This window comes from Micrasema longulum, unplaced genomic scaffold (assembly GCF_059751315.1).
Source record: "Micrasema longulum isolate JH-2025_06_02 unplaced genomic scaffold, ASM5975131v1 h1tg000297l, whole genome shotgun sequence".
Taxonomy (NCBI): domain Eukaryota; kingdom Metazoa; phylum Arthropoda; class Insecta; order Trichoptera; family Brachycentridae; genus Micrasema; species Micrasema longulum.
The window spans coordinates 187,831-214,391 of record NW_028277501.1 but is presented as its reverse complement, the minus strand read 5'-3'; the positions used below and the strand labels follow the sequence as shown (position 1 = coordinate 214,391).

Genomic DNA, 26,561 nt, shown 5'->3' with positions numbered 1-26,561 from the left:
AGTATCTTCAAAGATTTTTTTTTTAAATGTGAGCACCTACATGTTAAAAAAAAATATTTGGCAAGTTGCTTATGGCTGTTGGCCAGAGGACTGGACATTCCTGCTGTTGACTGGATTGTTCAATTTGACCCACCAGATGATCCCAAGGTAACACTGACAATAATGCCAAAAACCGATTGAACACAAAGCTAGGAAAAATTAAGTTGTACATTTGATAAATAATGGAATAAATCACATTCAATTCAGCACTCCATTTCTGCACAACTTATTCTATCACTTGCATGTATTTTTTAATGTATTTGATGAATATAACATTTAAAGTTGTGCTAGATTAATTTTATTTGCACCTCTGAAAACATTACTAATTTAAAATATAGTTTATGGCCGTGTGTTGCAAACATTTTTACTACATAGCTATTTCCATAAAAATCAATGCAGTGCCTTATGCACCTTTGGCTACATATAAGGGAATGACAGTTCGTTCTTTCTTCCTCTCTGTTAATGAAGATAAATTGGTCTCATCGACATCCCTTCCAGGGGCCTTATGCTGGACTCATTTGTCTTTAGAATCGTATGTGACTTCCGTGATTTGACGAGTGTCAGTATTCTTAAACCACCAATACGAATGCAGTAGATTGAAAACCAATCGACTTTATCTCAAGTGCTCCAAAGCAATCGACATTGACAATCGTATGCGACGTCGTAACTTCAGCTGTCAAACGTCCTTCTTGTAAAACGCTCGGGATTCATGTTTGAATGACGAGTAGGTATTTTTGTTGTATGTAACTTAAAATTTACAACACTGATCGATGTTATGATGACGGCGCATCAACAAATGTGCAACAAATATAACTGTACTTATTTTTAATCCATTATCAAATGAAGTTTCACTAGAAACATGATTTCAAAATTATTCTATCGCCCGTCAATGTCAAATTACGTATTTGAGATATATATTACACAATATGTTTTTAAAATACATTAAATAAATATGAAATATTTCTAATTACATGTAGATGTGTGTTATGTCAAAGGCAAATAATAATTATAAATGTTGCAGTGTTTCAGTTAAACATTTTCTTTCATTTTTTAAATAATATTCCATACACAAAATATTCAATGGAAGAAGTCTGATAAGAAACCATAAAGGTTTACATGTGACAGGAGAGCCATAGATAAATACGGATTTGTTAGTGTTGCCACTTGCTCATTCATCTTTGTAATTAAATTGTCGGAGGGTTTTCAAGAATAGCATTATGACAAAGCAATCGAGGTGCCCAATCGACTATTGTCGAGTGGGTGACAAAATGTCACATTTTTCAAGCTCCAGTATCTTCAAAGATTTAAAAATTTTATGTGAGCACCTACATTTTATGTTAAAAAAAATATTTGGCAAGTTATTTACTAATATTTTTTTTTTCCTTAGGGTAAACAACAACAGACCAAGCGAACTACAACATTCTTCCAATTCTGTAATGCGGAGACTGGTATATTACTCTGTACTGATGTAGCTGCCAGAGGACTGGACATTCCTGCTGTTGACTGGATTGTTCAATTCGACCCACCAGATGATCCCAAGGTAACATGCCACACTGACAATAATGCCAAAAACTTATTAAACACAAAGCTACGAAAAATTAAGTTGTAAATTTGATAAATAATGGAACAAATCACATTCAATTCAGCACTCCATTTCTGCACAACTTATTCTATCACTTGCATGTATTTTTTAATGTATTTGATGAATATAACATTTAAAGTTGTGCTAGATTAATTTTATTTGCACCTCTGAAAACATGACTTATTTTAAATATAGTTTCTGGCCGTGTGTTGCAAACATTTTTACTACATTTCTATTTCCATTAGAATTGGTTATTTTCTCAAAAGCAAAAAATTACAATTTTATTATTTCTCAGGAATACATACACCGAGTAGGAAGAACAGCTCGAGGTATGGGTGCTGCAGGTCACGCACTCCTCATCCTCCGTCCCGAGGAACTCGGCTTCCTTCGCTACCTGAAACACGCTAAAGTTCCCCTCAACGAGTTCGAATTCTCGTGGTCCAAAATTGCTGACATACAACTGCAGGTAAAATAATTTAAAAAATTTCTAAACTGCAAACTAACACAAATAAAATTTGTATGTTTACTTGGTTCACCGACATTCACTAATACATTAGCATAAGCTTATTAAACATTTAAACACTCTGTACTAAACATTAAAACTAACTTCAAGATGCAATAACTGAATAATCTGGTTATGTCACACAATTTTGTATTCAAGGTTTTGATAATACGTTTGTTTGTAGTACTTTATTTTAAACTAAGTTTCCTGATGATGATAAAAAGAAATGTAGGTTCTCAACTTTGTTATTGTTCCAACATCCTTTCTTCCTTTTTTAAAGTGATAATGGTAGTTTCTCATCTAACATCCTAACAAATTGATTTGTGCGCTTCACACACTTTAACTTATACCTACCAGGGCTGTTATTCTGAATACTTTTGTAGCGCAGTACAACACATACTTAGTACGTAAATATGCGCTATAAAGGCTTTCGGAATACTAGCCCAGAGATAAGTCCGATTAGACCCAGTAGCACAGACGTATTTATAGCTTCCACATGGGGGGTGTTACAGAGAAATTAATAGAATATAATATAATATAGAAATTAATAGAATATAATATAATGTATAGCCTCGATCGGGATCGAAAACACTCCGTTCCCATTGATCTTTGTTTATTAAGTATCACATTTTATTAAAGTAAAGGTCGAAAATTCATAGTCGGTATCTTCGAAATTCACTATATCTAGTGTAAAGTACTTTTTTATGGGGGGGTTTGAGCCCCCTAAACCCAGTACATAATATACAGTACCTGGCATTGAATATCGTACGTCGGCACATAGAAAGAGACTGTCGGCCATTTCAACTAACTTGACATTGTAAAGTGTCGTCTCTGTCGCACGACTACGGTACTAGTCAGAGCAGAGCTTCATTAAAATACCTTTAAATTGATGTATAAATTAATATTATCTGATCAAATTAGAATGAGTTGTGTTTTTAATTAGCACGTAACGGGTGTAACTTTTTCGACATCCGCGGGTGCGGATATTAGGTATTGGCATCCGCGGATGCGGATGTTTTGAGAAACAGTCAAGAAAAAGAAATATGTACAAACATTTTGCAAAGCAAATGGTATATTTTTATCAACAAAATATGGCAAATGCAAGTTGATTATTTTGGCGATTTTCCTACGTAATTTAAACAAAAATTTAAAATATGAGATTCTTTAATAATTAAAAATAATAATAAAAACTTTATTGGCACTTCTGTAAAGTTGCTACATGTCATTTGGTAACTGTTTCCTTTCCAGTGTCGATATGTTGCACGCATATAGCAAATAAACTTCTTCGCTACTGAGTTTAACAAATATTCTGTACACAAAATAACTTAGACCAACTATGATAGGATGGCAGTGCGGCGTCTAATTATAAAGACAATTACACAGTGCTTAAGCAATAACAATATTGTGTCATATCACTGTGATAACGATTTCTATTATGAAATTAATAAGATTTTTGCTTGATGCCTTTCACTAGATAGACCAAACTAAAAAAAATGTATTTTAATTTTTTTACAAATTATGTTTATCTTTTTTATATTAATGATAATGCCTCATCGGGGTGTCCCGTGCCAAGGGAGACATTTTATATAATTTTGAAACATCCCTTATTAAACATAATTAAATCATGACCTAACATATCATTCAGATGTGGATCTTCTAAAGTAAGCGGATGTTCCATGGATGCGGAGCTACATTACAACCCTGTAATAATAATAAACTAATTATTTATGTTTTTTTTCTCTTTTATGTATTGCCAATGCAGTTTTTTTGGTTGTAAGCCATATTTTTTTCTGACATGATTATAAGTATGTAGTTTGCATCACCCGTTTCACTTTTTGTAGTATTAGTCGTAACACTATAGTAAAAAGAAGAATTAGTAGTTCTTGAATTGGTAAGTGAATAAAAAAAAATAGGTTTCTGGTTATCTCTAGAAGTTATTTTCATACCTTCGGACACCAGACTTCAGTAGAGCAATTAAATCTGATGAATTATGTACCAATTCAAAATGATGTAGGAGTCTGGAAAAAATCTCACCCAGCTAGTCATCAATCTCAAATTTTTCAGACATATTTTCTTGAAAATCATCATCATTCCCTTTCCACACCTAATGGTGCATAGGGTACTGCATTGATACACCAATTGCAGTGTATCTTGATCTTATTGTTACATTAAGGGAAGATGATCAGTCTTACGCTTCGGATGCCAGTCCAGGGACTATGAAATATTCGAGTGTGAAAACACCTTTTTAAATAAATATTTTCAAGTCAACCGTGTCGGGAATTAAACCCGAGACGTCTTGCGTGGTAAGCAAACGCGCTGGTCACGACACCACGAGGCCGACTGTAAACATGCATGCCGACCAAAACATTATCAACAATCAAAAGTGAAACATAAATTACTGCTTTTTTGTAAGAAAATTTAGGATTTATGTATTTAATGTCTGTAATGGATACATCCTTCAATAATTGGTAGTAGAGCATACACAAGCTTAAATATTTCAACTCTGAACTTTCACTCAATAATTATCCATGTTTGTATGTTGCTACGCTAAATCTATTATTGATAACACCACTTAGTATTTAAAAACACATTATACCATAAAAATTATTTGATTTACGTAAATGTGTAATTACAGATTTGTTAACTAATGCCATGACTTCCTACCGGGTGCCTTTCGTAATCATCCTACATTTATACATATAAAAGTCAAATTAAGTATAATCGTATGTAATTCATACTTGATATAAATGGGATATGACCTCATCATTATTAACCTCTGCAATTAATAATTTTAAAATAATATCATTTGTATGTAGGTGTAATTACAGAGTATGTAATTATATTGTCACAAATTGTTTCAAGAGATTTGTGTCAGCCAGTAAGAGGCCAATATTTTATTTTAGTATTTATTTATGCTTTAATCACATTTTCAAAACGAACTAACTTTTTTAGAACATAGTTCGTTTGTTTTAATTGTCGGGCTGTTTGTAAATCTTGATATTTTACCAATCGAGTTTAGTGACTTTTTGGTTTCCCTAAGATTATGTGTGAAACTTAAATATGTATCCATCTAATTTTAATAATCTTCTTCTTCAGCCTCGTTCTCTCCACTGCTGGATAAAGGCCTCTTCCAAACGTCTGCATTCCTTCCTATCACCCGTTTTTATCACCCATGTTTTACCGGCTTCCAACGCTTGTTTTATTTGCTATTGGTCTCCACTAATAATAATATAAATTTATTATTTTTAAACTTTTTGTACAGAGTTAGTAGGCACACTTAACTGGTTTATTGCTATGTACCAATATCTTCCAACCAACCAAATAAGTAAATGAAAGATGTAATAAACATGAACATGTTCAATCACAATCCATCGGATGTACTATACATTGACTTTGAAAAAGCATTTGATCGTGTTCCAATTAAAAGACTGGTCAAGAAGCTGGAGCACTTGGGTATCTACTAAGCTACTAAGATGGATTGAAGCTTTCTCGAATAATTGTATCTTTCAAGTTAAAATAGACAGCACCTTATCTACAAAACCTAACATTCTTAACGGCGTTCCGCAAAGTTCAGTTCTTGGCCCGATCCTCTTCATCCTGTACATTAATGATCTCAAAACAGTCATAAAATCTCAATCAAGTATCTTTGCAGATGACACCGAACTGCAAAACTAAACCCTGAAAAATGTACCTTTCTTCACGTAGGCAAAAACAACCCATTGTATACTTATCCTTTGGGCGGTGTCCAACTCAAACCCTTAAAGCATCAAAAAGATCTCGGCATAATCATATCAACGGATTTAAAATGGGAAGCTCAGATCACATATATTGTCAATCATTCACTTGATTAAAAAGGCATTCTAAAATATTACTCTAGAGATATCTCTTAAAATATACAAGACCTATGTGAGACCTTTATATGGATATAAAGTATGGAGTCCCTACTTTACTAAAGACATCGAGCTAGTGGAAAAAGTCCAAAGATGTGCTAGAAAAATCCCCAAATCACCCAAAAGTATGCCTTACCACGGTAGATCATTAGGACTCACATCATTGGAAGAGAGGGGACTTGATAGAGACTTATGAGATAGTCAATAATTACTATGACTGCCCCCTTGCATGAGATGTATCCATTTAATCCCAACACAAATTTACGGGGTCATAACTGGAAGCTCTATCGTCCTCAATTCCATCTCAATAACAAGAAAAACTTCATTTCCAGCAGGGTAGTTTCAGACTGGAAAAAATTGCCAAGCCATTTCATTTCCAGTTAAAAAACCGTTTGGATGCTTTTTGAAAGAAGAAGACCTTGGACAAAAAGCAGTACACGAGATATAGGCGCATCAGCAAAAGCTGCCTGCCTATAACTAATAATAATTATAATACATGAAATGTTCTAATTGAAAACAAATTATAATGAGGAAGGGAATTGTAGGAAACAGGAGAAAGAAGAAGCTGAATTTAGTTTAGGTATTCTATAGAACGATTTTCTCAGACGTTTCTTAAAATAATATTGATATTTTTTTGTTGATATTTCTTGATAAAACTCCATAGTCAATGATTTTGATAAAATTAAGTTAGTTTTACTTTTTTATCATTTTGAACAACGAGTTTACAGCTTTTATACTATTCTTAACATATTTTAGGGATAAGAAGATCAAATAAGTATTTTAACAGAGGACAGAAAACATAAATATTTATAACTAGTTTGCTAAACAGTTCATTTTTGGGAATTTTCGGACCATAATTGTGATTAAGCATTTATTATTTAAAAGGTGGGAAAAGAACACATGGCGAAATACAATAGAGTGGGAAATACACATTTTAACAGTAGCACAATACTGTGATTCAAAATTCGTTGGTCAAAATAGTAAAAATGTAAGACTAAACCGAGATGTTTCATTGATAACTTTATTTATAATTTTATCAAAATCATCGTTTCTTCAAGTAATTTGAGGAAAAATGAACGGCTTGTACAGAGAAAGAGTCACTAAAGAAAGATGTATTGTGTCGTGGAATGCAGAGCGTTCTCTCCTGGGATGATAGACCCCGTTCATTGAGATACATAAAGTTCTCAGCAACATATGTAGTTAAAAGCATGATTTTACTACATAAGTCTGCATAACATATGATCAAAGTATCTAAAAACGGTATCTCTGACAAGTGTATGTATGGTAAAGCTGCACATATTTTCCTTAGCTCTCTGTCTGGAGCAATCTGGTTGCTAGCTGAATTCACCCTTAACTACTTGTAGATCTTTTTGTTATGTCATTTTAGCTAGGCTATTGTGATCTATGTATATTTGGTGATATAGGGATAGTTTGACATGTTTTGTATTCATGTTAACAAAATGTTTAATTGATAGTATGCAATGACGAGATTTATTCGGGTACCTCATTCCCTATTTCTTTATACGAATGGTCTCCGAGTCTCGTCACAGTCTCGAGACTCAAATTTGTGTCAAAACTGGAAGCTGGAGACTGGAATTGCCTAACATTTGTCTTTTATATTAAAATAAATAAAAATATTGTATTATGACAATATGTTTTCTCAACAATAAACCATCCAATCACAGATCATAAGCTTCTGTCAATGTCCGACTTTATATATTTTTTTCCAACGGTTTCTCCACCTCTATTGAAATATCCGTCAGTCTTAAACTAGGGTTTCCTAAGACAGCGGTGCCCGTATCTTAACGGCCGTAGTGAACGGTGATGCGGTGGACAGCCGTCGTAACGGTGACTAGAGAATGGTTTCCTATGAAAACGGTGTTAAATGGTGTTGATATCGCCGTTTTCCTAGGAAACCACTCTCTAGTCACCGTTACCACGGCTGTCTACCGCATCACAGTTCACTACGGCCGTTAAAATACGGGCACCGCTGTCCTAGGAAACCCTAGCTTTACATTCATAAATAGACTTTTTCAAACTCGCCAGATATCGTTTTTCCGTCTCCGTATCTCTACAGTCTTTTCGTCTTAAATAATACGAATTTAATTTTATGGGGACGAAAGTCGATGTTTACATTGGCATCATCAACCGCCCACAATCGAAAATTATAAAAAAAAAAATACGTTTTAATTCTCTTTTATTGTGTGTTAGAATTTATTATCGGTTTTATATGACATTCGTGGCGCCAATAACTTATTGATACCTCTACACTCTAAAATTACATCATGTTTCTAAAAGTATTTAAAAATAATGATTGTTTAAAAGTGAAAATTGATGCGAAATAACGGTCCAGCTCAATCTTTGGAGCTATTTACTTTTGTAGTGATAATATGACGAAATTTCTTCGAACAAAAATGTATGCTAAAGACATCATTGGCTCGTTTCACCCGTATCGTGTCCACGAGCAGCGTGGAATTACATTTACAGTAAAACCCAAATTATTCGGATTTGGTTGATGAATAGGGTTGTGGCCCTGTGGCTAGTGTCTCGGACTCACGGCTCGAAGGTCCGTGGTTCGAATCCCACTCTACCCCAACTTGATTCCCATTTTTTAATAGTGAGTTATTTACAACTCGTTGAAAATGGCCCTCAAAATTAAATATTTGGGTAAATCATAAGAACGCAGATATTTATTTAAAAAAATAAATAATTAATGAGTGCCTGACGTTATCCAGGGGTGGTATTCCAAACGCTCTCGCGGCCGTATTATCTCGCGTATTTACATACAAAATACACGAGAAAAACATCTCAGAAAAGCACCCCTGGTATGCAGAAATCGGGACAGTTGGATTAACCATTAAATTACGGCAATATTTTGAAAGAACATGCAAAATTTACTTTAGTTTTTTATTGCTTTTGGAATAATACAGCGAATTGGAATCACATTAAAAACTTACCCACGTCCAGACCCAGACTAAGAAACGGCTGGCTGGCGCGCCGGCCGCCCGCGCCCCCTTTTAGTAATTAGCTGAACATTCAACAAATTTTGTTATTATAACATCTTCATTTTTTGATAACCTGGTTACGATCCGGATGTCTGGAGTCTAACTGCAATTCGGATAAACGAAGTTCTACTTTATTATATTATTTTTGTATTTTATAAAAAAATGTTCAGCGGCTATTTTTAAGTCAAAATCCTGTAAAAGGAAATCGAGTAGAGATTAGTCGGCCTCATGGTGTACTGGTTAGTGTGTTTGATTGCCACTAATAAAAAAAAACATAATTTTTTTTATTGTTTTGGCCAAAAAATACAATTTTGACCGCGGCGCGTGGCTTTGATTTCGGCTATTTTATAGCCAAAATTCTAGTTTAAACTTTGAAAGCTGGTTTCGGTCGGTCAGTAAAAATTATATCCTTGAGAATTTTATGTCGAGTTAGTTGATTGAATTACCTGAATATTTGAATAAATCCTTAGCGTGTAATGATAAAATATTTATTTTTACTCAATTACTTAAATTTGAGGTCAAATTGAATTCTGTGCCTTAGAGGATAAAACACGGGAGTACATTTTTTGCCGTTTTAATGTTTAAAATGCAGAAATTATCGCAATAAGCTATATTTTACTTGAATAAAACACTTAATTATTATTATTATAGATAACTTATATAGCGCCATTTTCGTAATAAAATACCTCAAGGGCGCTTTACAAAGTGATTCTTTTAAATTTGTAATTTAATTAAAATAATTTATTTTGTTGTCACATGCTGCGGATTTATTCAAATGATTTAGAAAACAAGTGGGTTTTAAGTTTTTTTTTCATTTAATTTGTCTCAGCTGGTAGAAGCATGAACTTATCGTTTTACTAATTTGAGCGTCAAGAGAAAGGTCAGAATTGAGTAAAACTCTCAGTAGTTTAACGGTGGGTAAAGCGGTACTCCCTACATTGGGTAGGGCCGTATCCTGGATCAAATTATGTCGTCTGGCTGAAGCCACCCATAGTTGTTCAGTTTTTGATGGGTTTAATGTTAGTCTGTTTTCAGCCATCCAGTTTCCTATTTTCTCGATGCATCCATCAATTAAATTGACAAGCACACTTCTCTCGCCTGGTTTGCAGTCCACTTTCGTCATAAAATGATTTTTCAATTTGAAATAAAAATCTGAAGTCCACTATGTTTTAATGCATAAAACGTCAGTAGTCCGAAGTCCCAGTTATACTATTGAATATGTAATTTTACCATCAAAATAATAAGTATTTTATATTGGAAGTTCTTTATAGATTAAAATGATCTTATTTGGTTCATAAGTTATGATGTTTTGGACATCGCACAATCACAAAATCTTATTTCATGAACATTTCGTTCAATGTGACTCCCGTGGTTTATCCTTTAAGGTACATAATTAAACATTGCACATACTATGTAATCATATGTTTTTAATGTAGAGGATCTTCACCGACAAGCCATATAAATCGGCGGTGAGTCCTGTAATAAAAAATGTGTAAATATTATATGTAAATCTATGTATATAAAAATGAATGTATGTATGTTTGTCATTTATAGACTCATTAACTACCGGATCAATTTGCATGCGATTTTTTGCAAAATAATCTAATTTACGTTTTATTTTTTTTTGTAAAAAATAATATCTTCAATATGTCCATCAGAAAAAAAGTTGGAAGCCAATGTGTGTTTTTCATCGAACTGAAGTTTTTTCGTAAACTAAAAAAGTTTGTATTTTAACGTTTACAAACATAAATTAGTTTTAATGGATTTGATTGAATAATTTCCTTACAATTTCTTAATTTCTACATATTTACTTTTTTTTAATGGATTTTTTTACTAAATTATTTAAGCATTACTTGCTTAAATAATTTCAACTGACATTTAATACATTTTTGAAAAACAGATTCTTACACAAAATGCACCGCTGTTGGTTTTTTTTTTTTCATTTACCATTCTTGGTAATACTAGCCAGAAACAAATAGTGTACCGCTGTTGGTAAGTAGCGCAGAGTTTGACATGTACAAAAAGAATTCCATATTTGAAAATTAATTATTTTAAGTTTTGGAATTCAACCATAAACAAGTACCTAGGTACCTAATTAAATTCAATATTTGAATATATATATATATATATATATATATTTTATAATTTTGTGAAAGTGTTGCCTTTTCATTTAGTTAATTAAACGCTCATTTGTCATTTTCAAACATTCATTTTCATCATACATACAGTAATAATTTCAAATATACCTTTTTTTTTAATACCCAATTATTCGAATTTTCGATTATCCGAATGGGGTCTGGTCCCAATCGATTCGGATAATTGGAGTTCTACTGTACCAACGTAAGTCTAGGACCTTAGTTGCATGTTAATTCACCCAAGTGACCAATATTTTCGCTATCCTCTGATTAGTATGAAACTTCAAACGCTTGCATTTATCATTGCACTGTAGTAAATTCAAATCAGAAATTGGAGAAAAGGTCGGACGATTTGAGAATTTGTACGTGCTAACGTTTCTGGCGAGGTCACACCTTCCCGAGGAGTCCCCTGAAGCCATCCATCATCACGCAGTAATACGCCACACATCCGCTCCACATCCGATATCTTGGGATTTAATTGCTAATCCAAATACTGTTCCCCTCCTAACTCCGGACACACTGCGTGTAATCTCTACAGCAGGTGTTTCCTCAATGGTTCCAAAACAGAACATGATAGAAATTATCGATTTTACGAAACAATTTTCGTTATTTATTTCAAAAGTGCATCATGCAATTAATTTTCAAAGTTCTCGTGATCAGTAAAAAATATTTATCCAAATCGATTAGGAAAAATGACTTTGAAATCATTAATTTACTTATTTATTGTATGTGAATCATAGTGAATTTATTCTCAAATCTTCTACTTGTGCCGTATTAGGCGTCCTCCGCGTTTTTTCCTTCCTACCTACTTAAACCGTTTAATTTGAGAAAATAAATGGCAAATATTGACATATTCTAGGTATAATACAATCGTAACTATGTAATTAATAAACCACTTTCTTCTTAAGACCACTTGAGTTTATTTTAAAGCACTTCCATTTACAGATAAAGTTATGAACTCTTTACTTTACCTGTAGATGTCGGCCTCGTGGTTTAATGTTCAGCGCGTTTGCCTACCATGAGAGAAGTCTCGGGTTCGATTCCCTACATGGTTTATATTAAATATTTATTTAAAAGCGTGTTTTTACACTAGAATATTTCATAGTCCCTGGACTTCCTGAAGTGTTATACTGATCATCTTACCTTCATGTAACAAAAATGATCAATAAAAGCTGCAATTGGTGTGCCAATGCAGTGCCCTATGCACTATTAGGTGTGGAAAAGGAATGATGATGATGTGTAGATGGAAAGATCTTTTTAACTTCAAAAGGTGGAAAGGTCTGTGCTGTGAAACTAGTAGTGCTTTGAAATGAACTCAAGTGGTCTTAGAACAAAGCGTTTTATTAATTATCATATATTTGATCATGGTATTCCACAAAGTAAATGCCGATTCAATCAATGATATCATCCTATACAGTCATTTTATTTTTATTATAAAACAAAGTATAGATAAATATAAAAAAATAAAAAAACTACATATTAATTTAAGTAAAAATCTACACTACTATGGGGAGATGAAAGGGTAAAAGTAAGAAGAAAAGAAGGAGGCGAAAGGAAACTCAAATATTCAGATACTGGGTTTCTATCATTACTTTTATTTATTTATTTAATTGTAAAAGTACACATGAAGAAAAATTAAGATAAATAAAAAATAAATACACCATAAAAATAGGTCTATATATAGCCAGGGAATCGGCGTTTTCCATTTTCCTAACACATCTTTTTTGAATTTTTAAAACATCCTGTACATTAGTAGAGTTACCCCAAAAAATAATACCATATTACAAAATTGGATTTACATATGCCCAATAAGTAGACATAACATAATATTCATTGTTAGCTATTTTATTCAGTTCTCCTAATACAAATACATAACTGCTTAGTGACAACAGTCTTCACGTGTTCTTTCCAGTTTAAGTGGTTAATTATTAATTCAGATATTTTGTGAATTCCGCAGAAACTCGAAATGTTATAAAAACAGTTTTATAAACACTACCCTGACATTCATAACAAATTTTTTAAAAGTCGTATTTATAGCATTTTAGCTGGGGTATTCCTGGTACTCCCCTCAGGAACTCGCGGATTTTTTCACCTTCAGGCTCGGAAAAGTTAATGTTTTAAATGAGGTCATGTTTCATTTAACAGCCCCGCCACACTATGCTCCTTGCGCTGCTCATCACTAATCACTATGCTCCTCGCGCTGCCGCCCTCTCGCCCGATGTTGCCCTCTCTGTCCACACACTGCTCTACTCGCGCAATTAATCGCGACTCTCCGAACTTGTCATTTGTCTTTGCTATACAATGGACGATAAAAATGTGACAGCGTGCGCGCTAAGCATTTTTAGTATAGCTAATCATATCAATTTCATACAAAGAAATATACATAATTAAAAAATGTCGCTTGCATCTTGTGTGAGCGCTCGATGCGTACTGCGACCGCGTGATTATGTGGCCAGCCACTCGCCCTCGTATTGCCGGTCCTTTGACTAGCGCTCAAAAATCCGACAAAATAGGGAGCGGTGGGCACGGCGTGAAGCATGACGTGCGGCATGACGTGTAATGTTGCCACACTACGTCTCTGCCTCCTTTCCTCGCTACTTCCCATGCCACTCGTCGAGTGTGTGGCAGGGCAGGCCCATAAGAAATCGTACAATTTTATTGTGACCATTTTATGGTCATTTACGTTGATTCTGAATATCTTTTCTCAGCCCTAATGAATATTTTGAAACCACTTTAGTCTACTTTGGCGGGTGCTTTCCTGGTCCATTTAGTCGAAAACCAGCTCGTGGCGTTGACGGGAAATTGTAAGATTTATTACGGAGATCAAAATAGAAGCGAAGGGAGATCAACACTCTTGCCGCTAACCACTAACGCACTGTAGCACGTAGCACTATAGTATAGATGCTACCGCTAGACGTGCTCGTGTAGTTTTGTATATACGACTTCCCATTTCATCTTTCCAGCAACTGAACTAAACATAGTTTTGAAAGCGATCGAGTAAACGTGATTTATTTCACAAAAATTCTCTCGCTACACTATTTATATGTGCAGTTACTATGTACTAGTGGTTGCGATAAATTGAACTTTTGTCATAGTTTTGAGAGAATATCTCCTCAGTCAAATTTTTATTTAATTTCTTCAGTTTGAAGCCAACCTTTTTCGACCGTCATATACTTCAGTAAATTTTGATACTTAACCTCTGATATTTATATTAATCAAAACCATATTAAAGTTCATTTATAAATGTATTGTTTGTATTATTTTGTTAATTGCTGTATCGAATATACGTCTCTGAGTAATCAGACGTCCAATCAATGATTGACATTCTATCGATCAACAACCATTATGGTGTGACAATCAGTAATGAACCGTTCGCGTTTGTTTTTTCTATAATTAAACAATATAAATTGCTTCATACAAAATGTCAATGTTGCTTAGTTTTTTGTCGGATTTGCTGGGCGTAAAATCATTTAAATGATTCAGGTATTAATTTCAATAATGATTTTATCATGAAGCAAGAGTAAATCAAAGAATTGGCCACTCGACCAAGAGTTTTTATATTAATGGAGTATCAAAAAGTATGCTTTTATATAAATTGATGTAAAAAATATTTTTTAAATTAATTATATGTAAGTTTGTTATTGTGTAGATATAAAGATTTTTTGTTTTAACTAGGATTATTTTATTGTTAAGTCTTGGTGGGATTTTGTGTTTACTCGTAATTATTATCGTAGGCAACTAAAATGGCTCAAAAATAAACAGCGGAGAGACTATCACTCCCTCTCACTTCTGTTCAATGTACTTCATAGTCCTAACGCTCCTATATACCTCCGGAAAAATTCAACGCTTATCAGTTCATGGTTTAACTCTTCGTTCTAATTCTCAAGGCACTCTTTTAATACCCACCCACAATTCCTCTTTCTTCTCGAACTCATAGTGTCCATGCGGCTCGACTGTGGAATCATCTCCGATCCACCGTCAAAGTTGTTACTACAGTATCTCTGTTTAAATCACATCTAAAGAAACACCTCCTTTCTCTTCTTTAATCTCTCCTCCTTTCCTGTTCTTCTTTTTTCCTTTTCCACATTGAGTAAGGGTATTGATTTAAGATAATTTATACACAAATACATTTATTTCTATTTTTATGTATCTTTAGCTTTTTTATTTTATTGCATGGTTGGTTGGAAGAAAATGTCATTTGGCAATAAGCCCGCCAATGTACAATTAACATTATGTACAAAAAGTGAAATGAATAAAATAAAAACTTTATTTTATATCATTATCTTATGTCTGTACTCATGCATGTTATTTATTTATTTAAACGCCATGTAGGCTTTTGTATGTTTTAAATACATAAATATACAGTCAGAAATTTAGTAAAACGTAATAATTATTATATTCATAATATTTGAAATCATCCAAAATTCGAGGTTTTTTTTACTCGCAAAAATAAAAATAAAAGTAGGAAATAGAAATAAGTTAAGATGAGGCAGAAATAAAAAAAACAAAATGTTTACGTATTAGAAACAACATGAAGTACACATGAAATATATTGTATTGGAGAGAACAAAAGCGTATTTTTTCTCACATTAATTTTTAGGCAGAAAAAAATAACTAAATTTTATTAAATATTTGTATATAACCACTTTTCTATGCCTACCGGTTTCAAGACGTACCCGTCTCTTCATCAGAATACCAATTATACCAACATGCAAAACCCACTATACACCTTCACTATAGTTCTTGCACAAAAATATTTATTTATTTATTTAATTCACAAAATACACAATTTTACATAGACACAATTATATGTTTTTTATGTCCCGACTTGTTAAAAATTCCGTGTTAAGTCGGGACTCTAATCTAATCTCTCTCTAGTCGGGACTCTCGGGAATATAAAACCAACATGCATTTTAATAAGTAACCCTCTCATGCACTGATTAGGTAATTGATAAATTTTATTTTTTGGGAGAAATGTTTGAAAAAAGAGAGGGAGGGGCGTGAGTTCAATAGGTATAGGGTGACTATTACAATGGAACATCGTATAATGGACTATATTATATACGTTACGGGTACGTGTCGAAACCGATAGACATTGAATAATCGGTAAGTGGTTATATACAAATATTTAATAACATTTATTAATAAGTTTGACCACAAAGTTGATTCTTTAAATACTAATAAGAAAAAAATAAGATTGTATAATAAAAACTTTGCTTTAAATATACGGTTAAATTAACATGTTTAAATGTAGAAAAGACCAAAAAATGTTAAGAAACAAAAAAGAGAAGAATGAAATTAATATTAACAATATCACATAACACTAAAAAATAATTACAGGTAGAGAAAAAAATAGGGATGTCATTATGATTAATATTAACAGCGAAGTATTAATAATTTCAACTTAAAATGGTAGGTAACCAAATAAAAGCAGTCGTAGTAAAAATAATAAGAAAGTATACAGATATAAGTTAGTAAAAGGTACCCAATTTATATCAACATATAGTATTTAGGAATTGAAATTTGAAGATAATTGATACACTGTATTTTAAAATTCAAATGTCCTAAATAAAAAAGTCATAAAATAAAGAACATTAAGAATTGTTACAGTAAAGTAACATTGTGAACAGTAATATAATAATATCAAAGGGATGTAAAGATACCTTCCACAGGTCTGTTGTTTCAAAGATAATTTTTGTAATAATTTAATTTTATTTATTTTAAATTTATTTTTAATTTAATATAATTTTTGTTGTGTTCCTTTATAGGTAATGAAAATTTTGTATTGTTTCCCATTAAAACTTCTGGTTAACCTCTTCTATAAATTTAATCAGCATATAGATTCATGAAGGCTGCAAGGTTTTTGACAAACTTGTGTTGTAGTTATATAAATTATTGAATTATTTTCAGGAATGCCTGTTAGTATACCTATCATTTGTAATATTAAAGGAAGGTCTCCATATTTACATAACATGATCTAAATATTTCCAAACACATATCTGTAATTTACAGCTATAATATTCGTCCTAAGCGCACCAGAAATCGTTTTATGAGGTCATAATAATATAATAGTACCAATATCTACACTTCGGTTGAATAATCTCCCGAAATAACTATTGGCTCCGAATCGAAGTGGACAGCCCAAGTACTCCGCCTCATTTCTTTTGGACTGTGTTCGTTTTATTACTCGATACAAATTGGTACAAAGTGAGCCTGTCGCTATTTGAAAGGGAACGTATTCCTAAGGAACAGGTCCGCACTCCCACGTGGGTTTCCCCTTCCCCTTTGATCTCCCACGTGGTATTTTTGCCCTCCACCCGATTCGTCCCACATGAATTCTCTCAGCTAATCTTAAACTGTTATTCCAAAAGTTGTTTTCTTTTGCACCGAAAATTTTGAGACATTTCGAATGATAAAAATGAATTGAACAGAATTGTGATCCCTTGGTAATGTCCCGGACTCAAGGATCAGGGGCCCGAGGTTCGAGCCTCGCTCTCCACAACTTGGTCAAAATTTTCTGGCACTGTTATTTACAATGCTCCAAATTCGTAACATTTGGGTAAATCATAGAAACACAAAATTAACTTGTTGCGACGAAAATCTTTATGGTATTTCTTTTACCGTTAAAGCATTTAATTTATTTGAATGTGCACGCTTCAAAAGCGTTTTTCGGAGACGGATTTAAAAATCTTAATTATTGTAAAATTATCTCAAATTAAGTTATTTTAGTTTATTATACAAATTTATGGACAATGTCCAATTTAAACAAATTATATAACGAAAAACAATAATAATACAGTAACAAATAATAGAAGGAATACAACAAAGATAAGCAAAGATAAGTTAATACATTAGACAGGCTTGGAATCCAGGTTAATTCTACAAATATACTGTCAATTTATTGGGAATATTTCTTCAGCCTATTTGTAAAAAAAACTCAATTTACAATAAAAATAATTAAGATCTTGATTTTAATTTACAAATCTAATCATTCTGGGTAGAGGCGCATGGAAACCATAATTAGTCTTATGATGACCGAGGAACAGAATTTCATTATTTATGAGTCTACGTGAAGGAACATTAAGAAATATTTGTTGGAGAATAGTCGGGACGTCAAATAAACTATCCTAAACATGCAAATTAAATCTGCATTAAATCGACGTTGTGAGAGACTGGATATATTCAGGAAAAGTTCCATGTCGGTATAGTTATAGTGATGTCTTGTGATTCCTAGTTTGTATGTAATTTTTCTTATAAATTTATGCTGAACTGACTCGATGCGATTTATATGAGTAACATATGAAGGAGACCATATTACAGAGGCGTATTCAAGAATGGGACAAACCAATGAGCAGTAATGTGATTTTAGAGTTAATATGTTTTCAAAATCGGATGTAGCTCTATTAACATATCCAAAGAATCCAAGAGATTTGTTAATGATATAGTCAATGTGTTCATGAAAATTTAGTTTGTTGTCTAGAATCACCCTGAGATCTCTTATTGAAGTTACAACGGAAAGAATTTGATTATTAAGTTTAATAAACGAAGGTAATGTTTTTTTTTAGATTTACGGTAAGAAATTATTTTGCATTTATTGATATTTAATTCAAGGTTATTTATTTTGCACCAGTCATGAAAATAATCAATATCATCTTGTAGAGCAAGACAGTCACTAACGTTTTCAATTACTTTAAGAATCTTATTATCGTCAGCAAAAAGCCAAAATTTTGTGGTAGAGAACGCTTGTTGTAGAAATGATGATAGCAGTTTAGTTATTTTAAACTTTTAGTCGAGTTTTTTTTATTTCAATTGGAGTTTTACCCCTTTTGATCGTAGAAGCGTAATATATGTTTTTTTGACGATGCTTTTTTACACACCGATATCATGATGTCCATAACACATTTTTCTTTTTATTTCAGAAAAATGTAAACGGAACAATTTTGTATGCTATTAAAATATTAACTCAACCTTCAAGCGAACTCGTAGATTTTTTCTCGTCCAACATTTTCTTTCCCATACAAATCTTCCTAGTTGGTGCCTCATGACTGAGGATCGTGACCACCTAACATATTCTCGAGACAGCAGTCCTCCACGTGTCTCGGTTCCACCAAAATTTCAGAGAACTCGTCTTATGCATATGGCCGAGAGTCTGTCCGTCAGCTTCAGTTAAAGAATGGAGGTGTTGGTGCGTCTGGCCGTCCAGGGTAATCTAAGGAAGGAGAAAATTAGAAGACTAGAAATTTTATCTGGACTCATATCAACACTATCTTGTCCTGATTAGCACCGAGCGACGATGTTTTTGTGTGTTGCTAAAGTCCATCTAAAAGTATGCAGATTCTTTAAAGTTATATTTTTGTATGCACACAGTTATATCCAAAGCGTTGCTATATGTGCGATGAGCTGCCATTTAAATAAGTAACAAACATGGCTTTTAAAAAAAATCAGTATACACAATTTGATAAAAATATACACCGAATCTGTGTTTATTTGAAAAAAGCTTTATTCCTAAATATTGTCCACTTCAAACTAGTTAAATCACAATCGGATACACTTGTGCCAACGTTTTTTCCAAACATTTGGAACGCACTTTTTGGGATGGCTTTTAGTTTCGTCAGCAATTTGATCTTTATCTTTATGGTCGCGAAACTTCGTCCTTTCAAAGTCCTCTTCATCTTTGGAAACTGTTTAAAGTCGTAGGGGGCCAAGTCTGGAGAATATGGTTGCTAGATCATAATTGCGGTCTGTTTTTTTTTGTCAAAAAGTCGCGAACAAGCTTTTCGCTCTGGAATAATTCGCCGATCACACCAAAACGTGTCTTACTAGTTTTGTCTGTCGAAAACCAGCTACGCGTCCAAAATGGACGTATTAATCATAAACATGTCTACCAATTTAAGAAAATTTAAATATTCCGTGTATTTTTTATCCAACTTCGTATTTTACGCACCACAGTTGCAGTTTCTCCGGGCGGCCACACGTTAAACCCTTTCACCCGCGATACGCGCACACCAACAAAGCCGATTAATGTCGTCCGCTCTGAATGTGTTAATACTTACCCAATATGTACTGTCAAATTGTAAAGCCACGGGCATTCCTACAGGTATTTGGTATTTCTGCCCGTGGTAACTGGTAACATTCCTCGATGTGTTACTGGGGTATATTCGTGACAATAGACAAGGAACAATAACTATTCAAATCTTTTCGTGTTTCTGCATGATAACGAAGTTTGACCCTTATATTATTTTAACAGCCCAACAACATAAGTATTTTTCGGTGACTTATTAATTTACGGACATAAACCAGTAAAAAAGTTATGTGCTACTAGAAATAGGATACGAAAAATGTTTTCTTACACTTGGTAAAAATTAGAGCATCTAATTTATTGTAAAGGGAAGTTTCTCGAAAAATGTATGAATTAAATAAATAAATATATCTATTTTAATCAAAAGAAAAAAAAGAAAAATTTGCCTTAGTTTGATAGTCTACTAACATATAAATAAAAAACTGAACTCATTGATTCTCAATTTGTTTTTGACTCGCGTCAAGATTGTTACTAGTTAAATTTCATAACATTACGAAGATTATTTGTTTTTTTTAACCCTGCGTGTTTAAGTTATTATTTTTGTCCATTCGAACATCGAAATTAGGTCGTATTTGTGTTTCATTTTATTCCATCGTACTGTCATCTTCTAGAATGATCTAAAAATAGTTACTACCTACAATATCCAGATTAAATTTGGAAATACAAAAACCATTAAGCATTTACACGGTATACGATAAGGGTTCACGCTTATTATCGTAGGTAACTGAAAAGGTTTAATATTACACATCGGAGAGACTGTCAGCCTCTCTCACTTATGTCACTATACTTCATAGTCCTAACGCTTCTATATACTTCCGTGAAATTTTTCAACGCTACACAGTAAACGATAAAGATACACATATCTTGTTATCGTAGGCAACTGAAATGGCTCAAAATTAGACAGCGAAGAGACTATTATTTATTTATTTATTTTACAGAAACATACAGTCAACAATGATTAAATGACATAATAAACTTATGGTTTAAAAACAGACCAGCGAAGTTTATAAATAAATTCATACATATTAAATTATGGTACGACAAAGGGGTGTGTTTGTGTATGTATGAGAGTAAGTGTAGAGGCGTGCTTCACTATAACTCTCTCTCACTTCTGTTCACTGCACTTCATAGTCCTAACGCTCCTTTATACCTCCGGGAAAAATTTCAACGCTTATCAGTTCATGGTTTACCTCTTCGTTCTAATTTTCAAAGCACCCATTTGACTCCCATCTACAATGCTTCTTACTTCTCTAACTCATATAGTGTCCATACGGCTCGACTGTGGGATCATCCAATATCAAAGATGTCGCTATAGTATCTCTATTTAAATCACATTTAAATAAATATCTCCTTTCTCTTCCTTTATCTATCCTCATTTCGTCTTTCCTTTTTATTCCTTTGTCCCGTCGATTGTTTAACAAAAAAAAAAATTTTCGTTCTTATGATTTACCCAAATATTCAATTTTGTGTTAACTCACTATTAGAAAATGGGAATCGAGTTGGGGTAGAGTGGGATTCGAACCCCGGCTCTTTATCCGTAAGTCCGAAACGCTAGCTGCAGGACCACAACCTGATTTAATTATAGAAATATTATTTCGTTTTTTGTGTATCTTGTTTTTTTTATTTTCTAGTTAAAACGTTTTGAAACTTAAATGATATAGGTAATAAGAGTTGTATTTTATTGTTTGGTCGGAAGAAATTGCCATTTGGCAATGAGCCTGCCAATGTAAGTTTTTAATTATGTACAAAAAGTTAAATAAATAAATAAGGCTGAGAAATATAGATCATTCGATTTAATTTATGATCGGTAGATGTACATATGAAAATGTCTTGGCATACATTAGTCGCTTCCTCTTCAATAATTCATCTTAACATGTTTGAATCAGTTTTCCTCGAATTTCGATATTTCAACTGTGCAATTTTTGGCAACTGATCTATGTTCAATAAAGTGTATTATATTATTATAAAATAGAACAAGACATTAAAGATTTATTTTTGAAGTACATAATACAATATAATATGCTGTATAAAATAATGTATTTCCGTGTGAATAACTTTCTGTCCAGTAAATTCTAAAAATAAGTTTTTAAATATTCGTACATATTTCTGGAACACTGATGTTTGTTTTATGATCCTATTAATTTATTATACGGCACGCGTCTCTTTTTCAATACGTAGATACTTTAATACTTTTATAAACGTGCTATCCTATCTCTGATCATAATAAACAAACTCGCGACTTGTAAACAAAAAATATATATATATCGTGCTTTGTTTTCGCTTTTCAAATCCTTTTTTTTGCCTCAACGAATGCAAGCAGTAGAACCTGAATCAATTTGTCGCGCATCCGATAAAATAGAGTAATAACTCAAAAAGCAGAATTTCTATTCATCTAATAAAACAGAACCTCGAAGTAATAATTCGCCCGCTTATAGAAAAGCCTTTTGCTCTATTGCATAGAACAAAAGCGTTCATTTTTTTTGGTTTAACAACACATCTGTAACGTCTTTTACCGTCTGGTTTCGGTTTGCGCTTGTTATTTTCGACCCGATTTTTCTGTAAACTGTAGCCAAATTCGTGATAAATCATTTCAGAATATTTTTTGCGCATATGGGCGGCTGTATAAGCGAGTGGAGTATTATTACTCATTTTCATTTCATTTTTTTTTCATTGAGTTTTTGCTCTCTTTTTACCCTTTGAAGCGATACCGATAAGTCTTATATATTTAGATTTGTCTAAAAAATTTTTAACATTTTTTAAAGAAAATCCCTGTAAATTATTATTGAAATAATTTTTTTTTTACTAGCGTTACACAGTGTGTTAAAACAAAGTTTTATATCACCCGTTGATATTGCACTCCCGAAACTATAGTTGTTTTTTATAAGGTAATAAAACGTGTAACACCAATAACAAAATGTTTAATTTTTATAATAAATTATAATGAAGTGTTACGAAGTGAATACCGATTAAAATTAATAATATAATCGTTCGTTTTTCTGTCACTTCTGTTAGGCATAATCAACAAAATCAAGAAACTGAACCAATTTAGATTTTTTTTAAATGAAAGAATATTAAAAATACATTTTTGTCTGCACGTTTTGCTCCTTTCAAAAATCGTTATCGTCTTTGTATACCGCGCGTTCGAAGACGGGAGATAAATTTAGGCGCTGTTAAGGGTTTTTAGATGGTCCTAGTTCCTAGAAAAAACATTTTATAAAAAATAAAAAACGATAGAAACATGCCAATTGTGCATATCTATATTGTGTAAAAAATCATCGCTCTGGTGCCATAATCCAGGGAGACAAAACGGGAATACGTTTGAATGAAGAAAAGTCAGACCAGACCGCACATACTTTTAAGACACAGCAAAATATGGCCGTTTTTAAATAAACGTGCGTCATAAAGTCATCAAGCAGACAAATCGTAAAATTATAATTATGTTCCTTTTTTCGCACGCGAGTTTTTCAAAATAATTTATTCCGAATAATTAACTAAAAATCAGAATTTTTTGAGTTATGGTTATTTTTATCGGAGGTGCAATATTGTTCAATCAATTAACATCAACCCACTGAGTTTGTCTTGGGATAAATAATGCTGTTTAGTCAATATCCAAAGAAATAAGTGATAAATAGTTTATTGTACGTTCTAAATTCGTGTACAAATATTTATTTAAAATTCACAGTCGTTTGTTTTAATTCCAAACGTATTTTCAGCGATTGCCCGGTTAATCATAATATAATAAATATTGTGGATTACAGACTATCACGTGTGTAAATATTTACTTTCTACTAATATTATTTTTTATTTCGTATCCATACGAGTAAAAAATAATGTTTGTTTCTTCGATCGCTCATTTTATTAACAACTAAACCAGATCATAGCCGTTTTAACCCTTTCAGCCCGGGTGTGCATTCAAATATTCTCTTCTTTATTTACTCCTGTACCTAGCGAAATTAAAAAGCGGCCAGATTATTTTTTTAATCACTGGTATTTCTTGTGCGTCTCTATTTTTTTTTGGTTTTGTTAGTAGTCGGCATTACACCGAAAAGTTCGTGTTTTAGTTTGGCAAGTGGCTTCTTGCAGGTTTGTTGGTTTTGGAACGAATTCTAGTCCTCCTTCTAAGTAATATTTCAGCTAATTTTTCAATATTATTCACTAAAATTAAACTAATTTGATCGAATAAACATACGTTTCTTAAAATTTTAATAATATCTATTGTTAAAAGAGGGACCGGAACCGGATGAACAGTATATCCCCCTTTATCAAGATATCTGATTAAATTTTCTGTCAATCTAGAGGGTTAAATACAGTTTTTGTTTACAATGTTTTACACACGCTCTATTTATTTTTTCAAAAATATTTAGGAAACATATGCATTATTTTATAAAATATTCGTGTTGAGTTTTGAGAAATCATTTAGGGACAAGCATATAATAATATTTATTAATATAATTATTTACACTTTTACTTTGGCCAACTATGGACAAAGTAAATATTATCATACATAAATATTATAAATAATAACTTCTTCTTCTGCAGCCTTATTCTCTCCACTGCTGGATAAAGGCCTCTTCCAAACGTCTCCAGTCCTCCCTATCACCCGCTTTCATCATCCACATTTTACCGGCAACAGAGACAATGTCGTCGACCCATCTTTTCTGTGGCCTTCCAACACTTCTTTTGTTTGCCAAATAATAACAACCTAATAGAAAAATAGTTTTAAACTTAAAAACTTGCATTATCTTGGTGGAGGTCGTTCGGGGTTGGTTTTTCGAAGCTCGGCGATGACTTCCGGCAAACAAATGTTTGTTTACCAATCGACAGTAACAGTTATTTGATCTTGCAGAGGAATTGTTGCTACATGACCCGCGTTTGAGACAAATGTCGCGACCATCTTTTCGGACACACTTCGAGAACGGACGACTTTTGTCGGCTTTTCTTCACATTGGAACACCCAAACAGACGATTTGCGTTTATTTTCAAGTCCATATGAGTAAATCCACGATTCATCACCACTGATGATGCTGTACACATTTTTAGAGTTTCCTGCGCTGAAGCGATCAAGAGTTTTTTGACACCAATTGACCCTAACTTCTTTCTGTTTTCCTGTCAACAGTTGCGGTATCTAACGGGAAACTATTTTCATGCAGTTTTTTTTATTAAGGTCTTTGATTTCGTGATATGTCACATGTCGATCTTTCTCGGTGAGCTTGCGCGCAGCATCGACGTTTTCCCGGGTGACTGCCATTTTTGGTGCTCCTGTCCTTGGATCGTATCAGTCGTCCATGTTTAAATTCGCCATACTAACGAGAAATTTTCGAGTGGCGTGGTGCTTCATTGCCTAAAACAGACACCAACTCAGCGAGGCATTCTTGTTTAGATAATTGTCTTCTTTAGTTGTAAAGAATTATTGCGCTAAAATTTTCTCGTTTTAATTCCATTGTTCGAATAACTTGTGAACTTTGACAATTCGCTGTAGCTACAACACTATACGTATCACACTGAAACTTTGGGTTGAGGTTCACTAAAGATGAAAATTTATATTTAATAGTGACATTTGATTCGTGGCGCCCTCTATGTCCCTGTATCTAAAACTAAAAAGACACCCCTCATATTGTTTATTCAAATTAACTATTTCTTGGGAAAATATGTTCTTAGTTCACACGTCCTGTTCCTAAAATATTGTTCTGTTTGTTTATTAACAATTAAATTTGACTAACATTAATTTATTAAGAAACAAATCTCAACTCCGTGGGACCAAAGTCCTTCGTTGGATTGGTACTTTATTATGATATAATATCTATAGCATTACAGCTCGTGGGCATATTTTTGATGGCATATGAATTTTATAATAATTTTGTTTTTTTTTTGTTCTCAGCTTGAAAAACTGGTATCGAAAAACTACTTCCTTCACATGTCGGCCAAGGAGGCTTTTAAAAGCTATGTTAGAGCGTACGACTCACATCAGCTGAAGGCTATATTCGATGTGGACACCATCGACCTTCTCAAGGTCGGGAAATCCTTCGGATTCACGACTCCACCATCCATCGATCTACGTATCCTTTTAAATTTTCTTTGGCAATTATTACTAAACCCTACAATACAATTCGTCAAAAAAAATTATGTGCTGTGTTACACCTTATTTGCTGCGTATCTTTGTTTCATTAAAATATTTCTACTGAGGGGATTTCCAGTTATGAAATATTTTTTTATTCAATTGCGTTTAATTATTTTTGAAATGTAAAGTAATAATTTATTGGTATTCTACTAAGTATTTTTTTATTTAGTTATAAAAATATGGAAGTCTAGGCATTTAAAGGGCTTGTGAT

The 26,561-nt window shown here is 32.9% G+C and overlaps 1 protein-coding gene across 2 annotated transcripts in view; it reads left to right on the top strand.

Moving 5' to 3' along the window:
• Positions 1 to 26,561, top strand: part of pit (probable ATP-dependent RNA helicase pitchoune) — a 34,002-nt gene that overhangs the window by 6,224 nt on the left and 1,217 nt on the right. For both annotated transcript variants that reach the window (XM_088224565.1, XM_088224566.1), the window contains exons 9-11: positions 1,427 to 1,579; positions 1,917 to 2,087; positions 26,111 to 26,288. In XM_088224565.1, the coding sequence (XP_088080691.1) occupies positions 1,427 to 1,579; positions 1,917 to 2,087; positions 26,111 to 26,288 (502 nt within the window). The remainder of the gene's footprint in view (positions 1 to 1,426; positions 1,580 to 1,916; positions 2,088 to 26,110; positions 26,289 to 26,561) is intronic.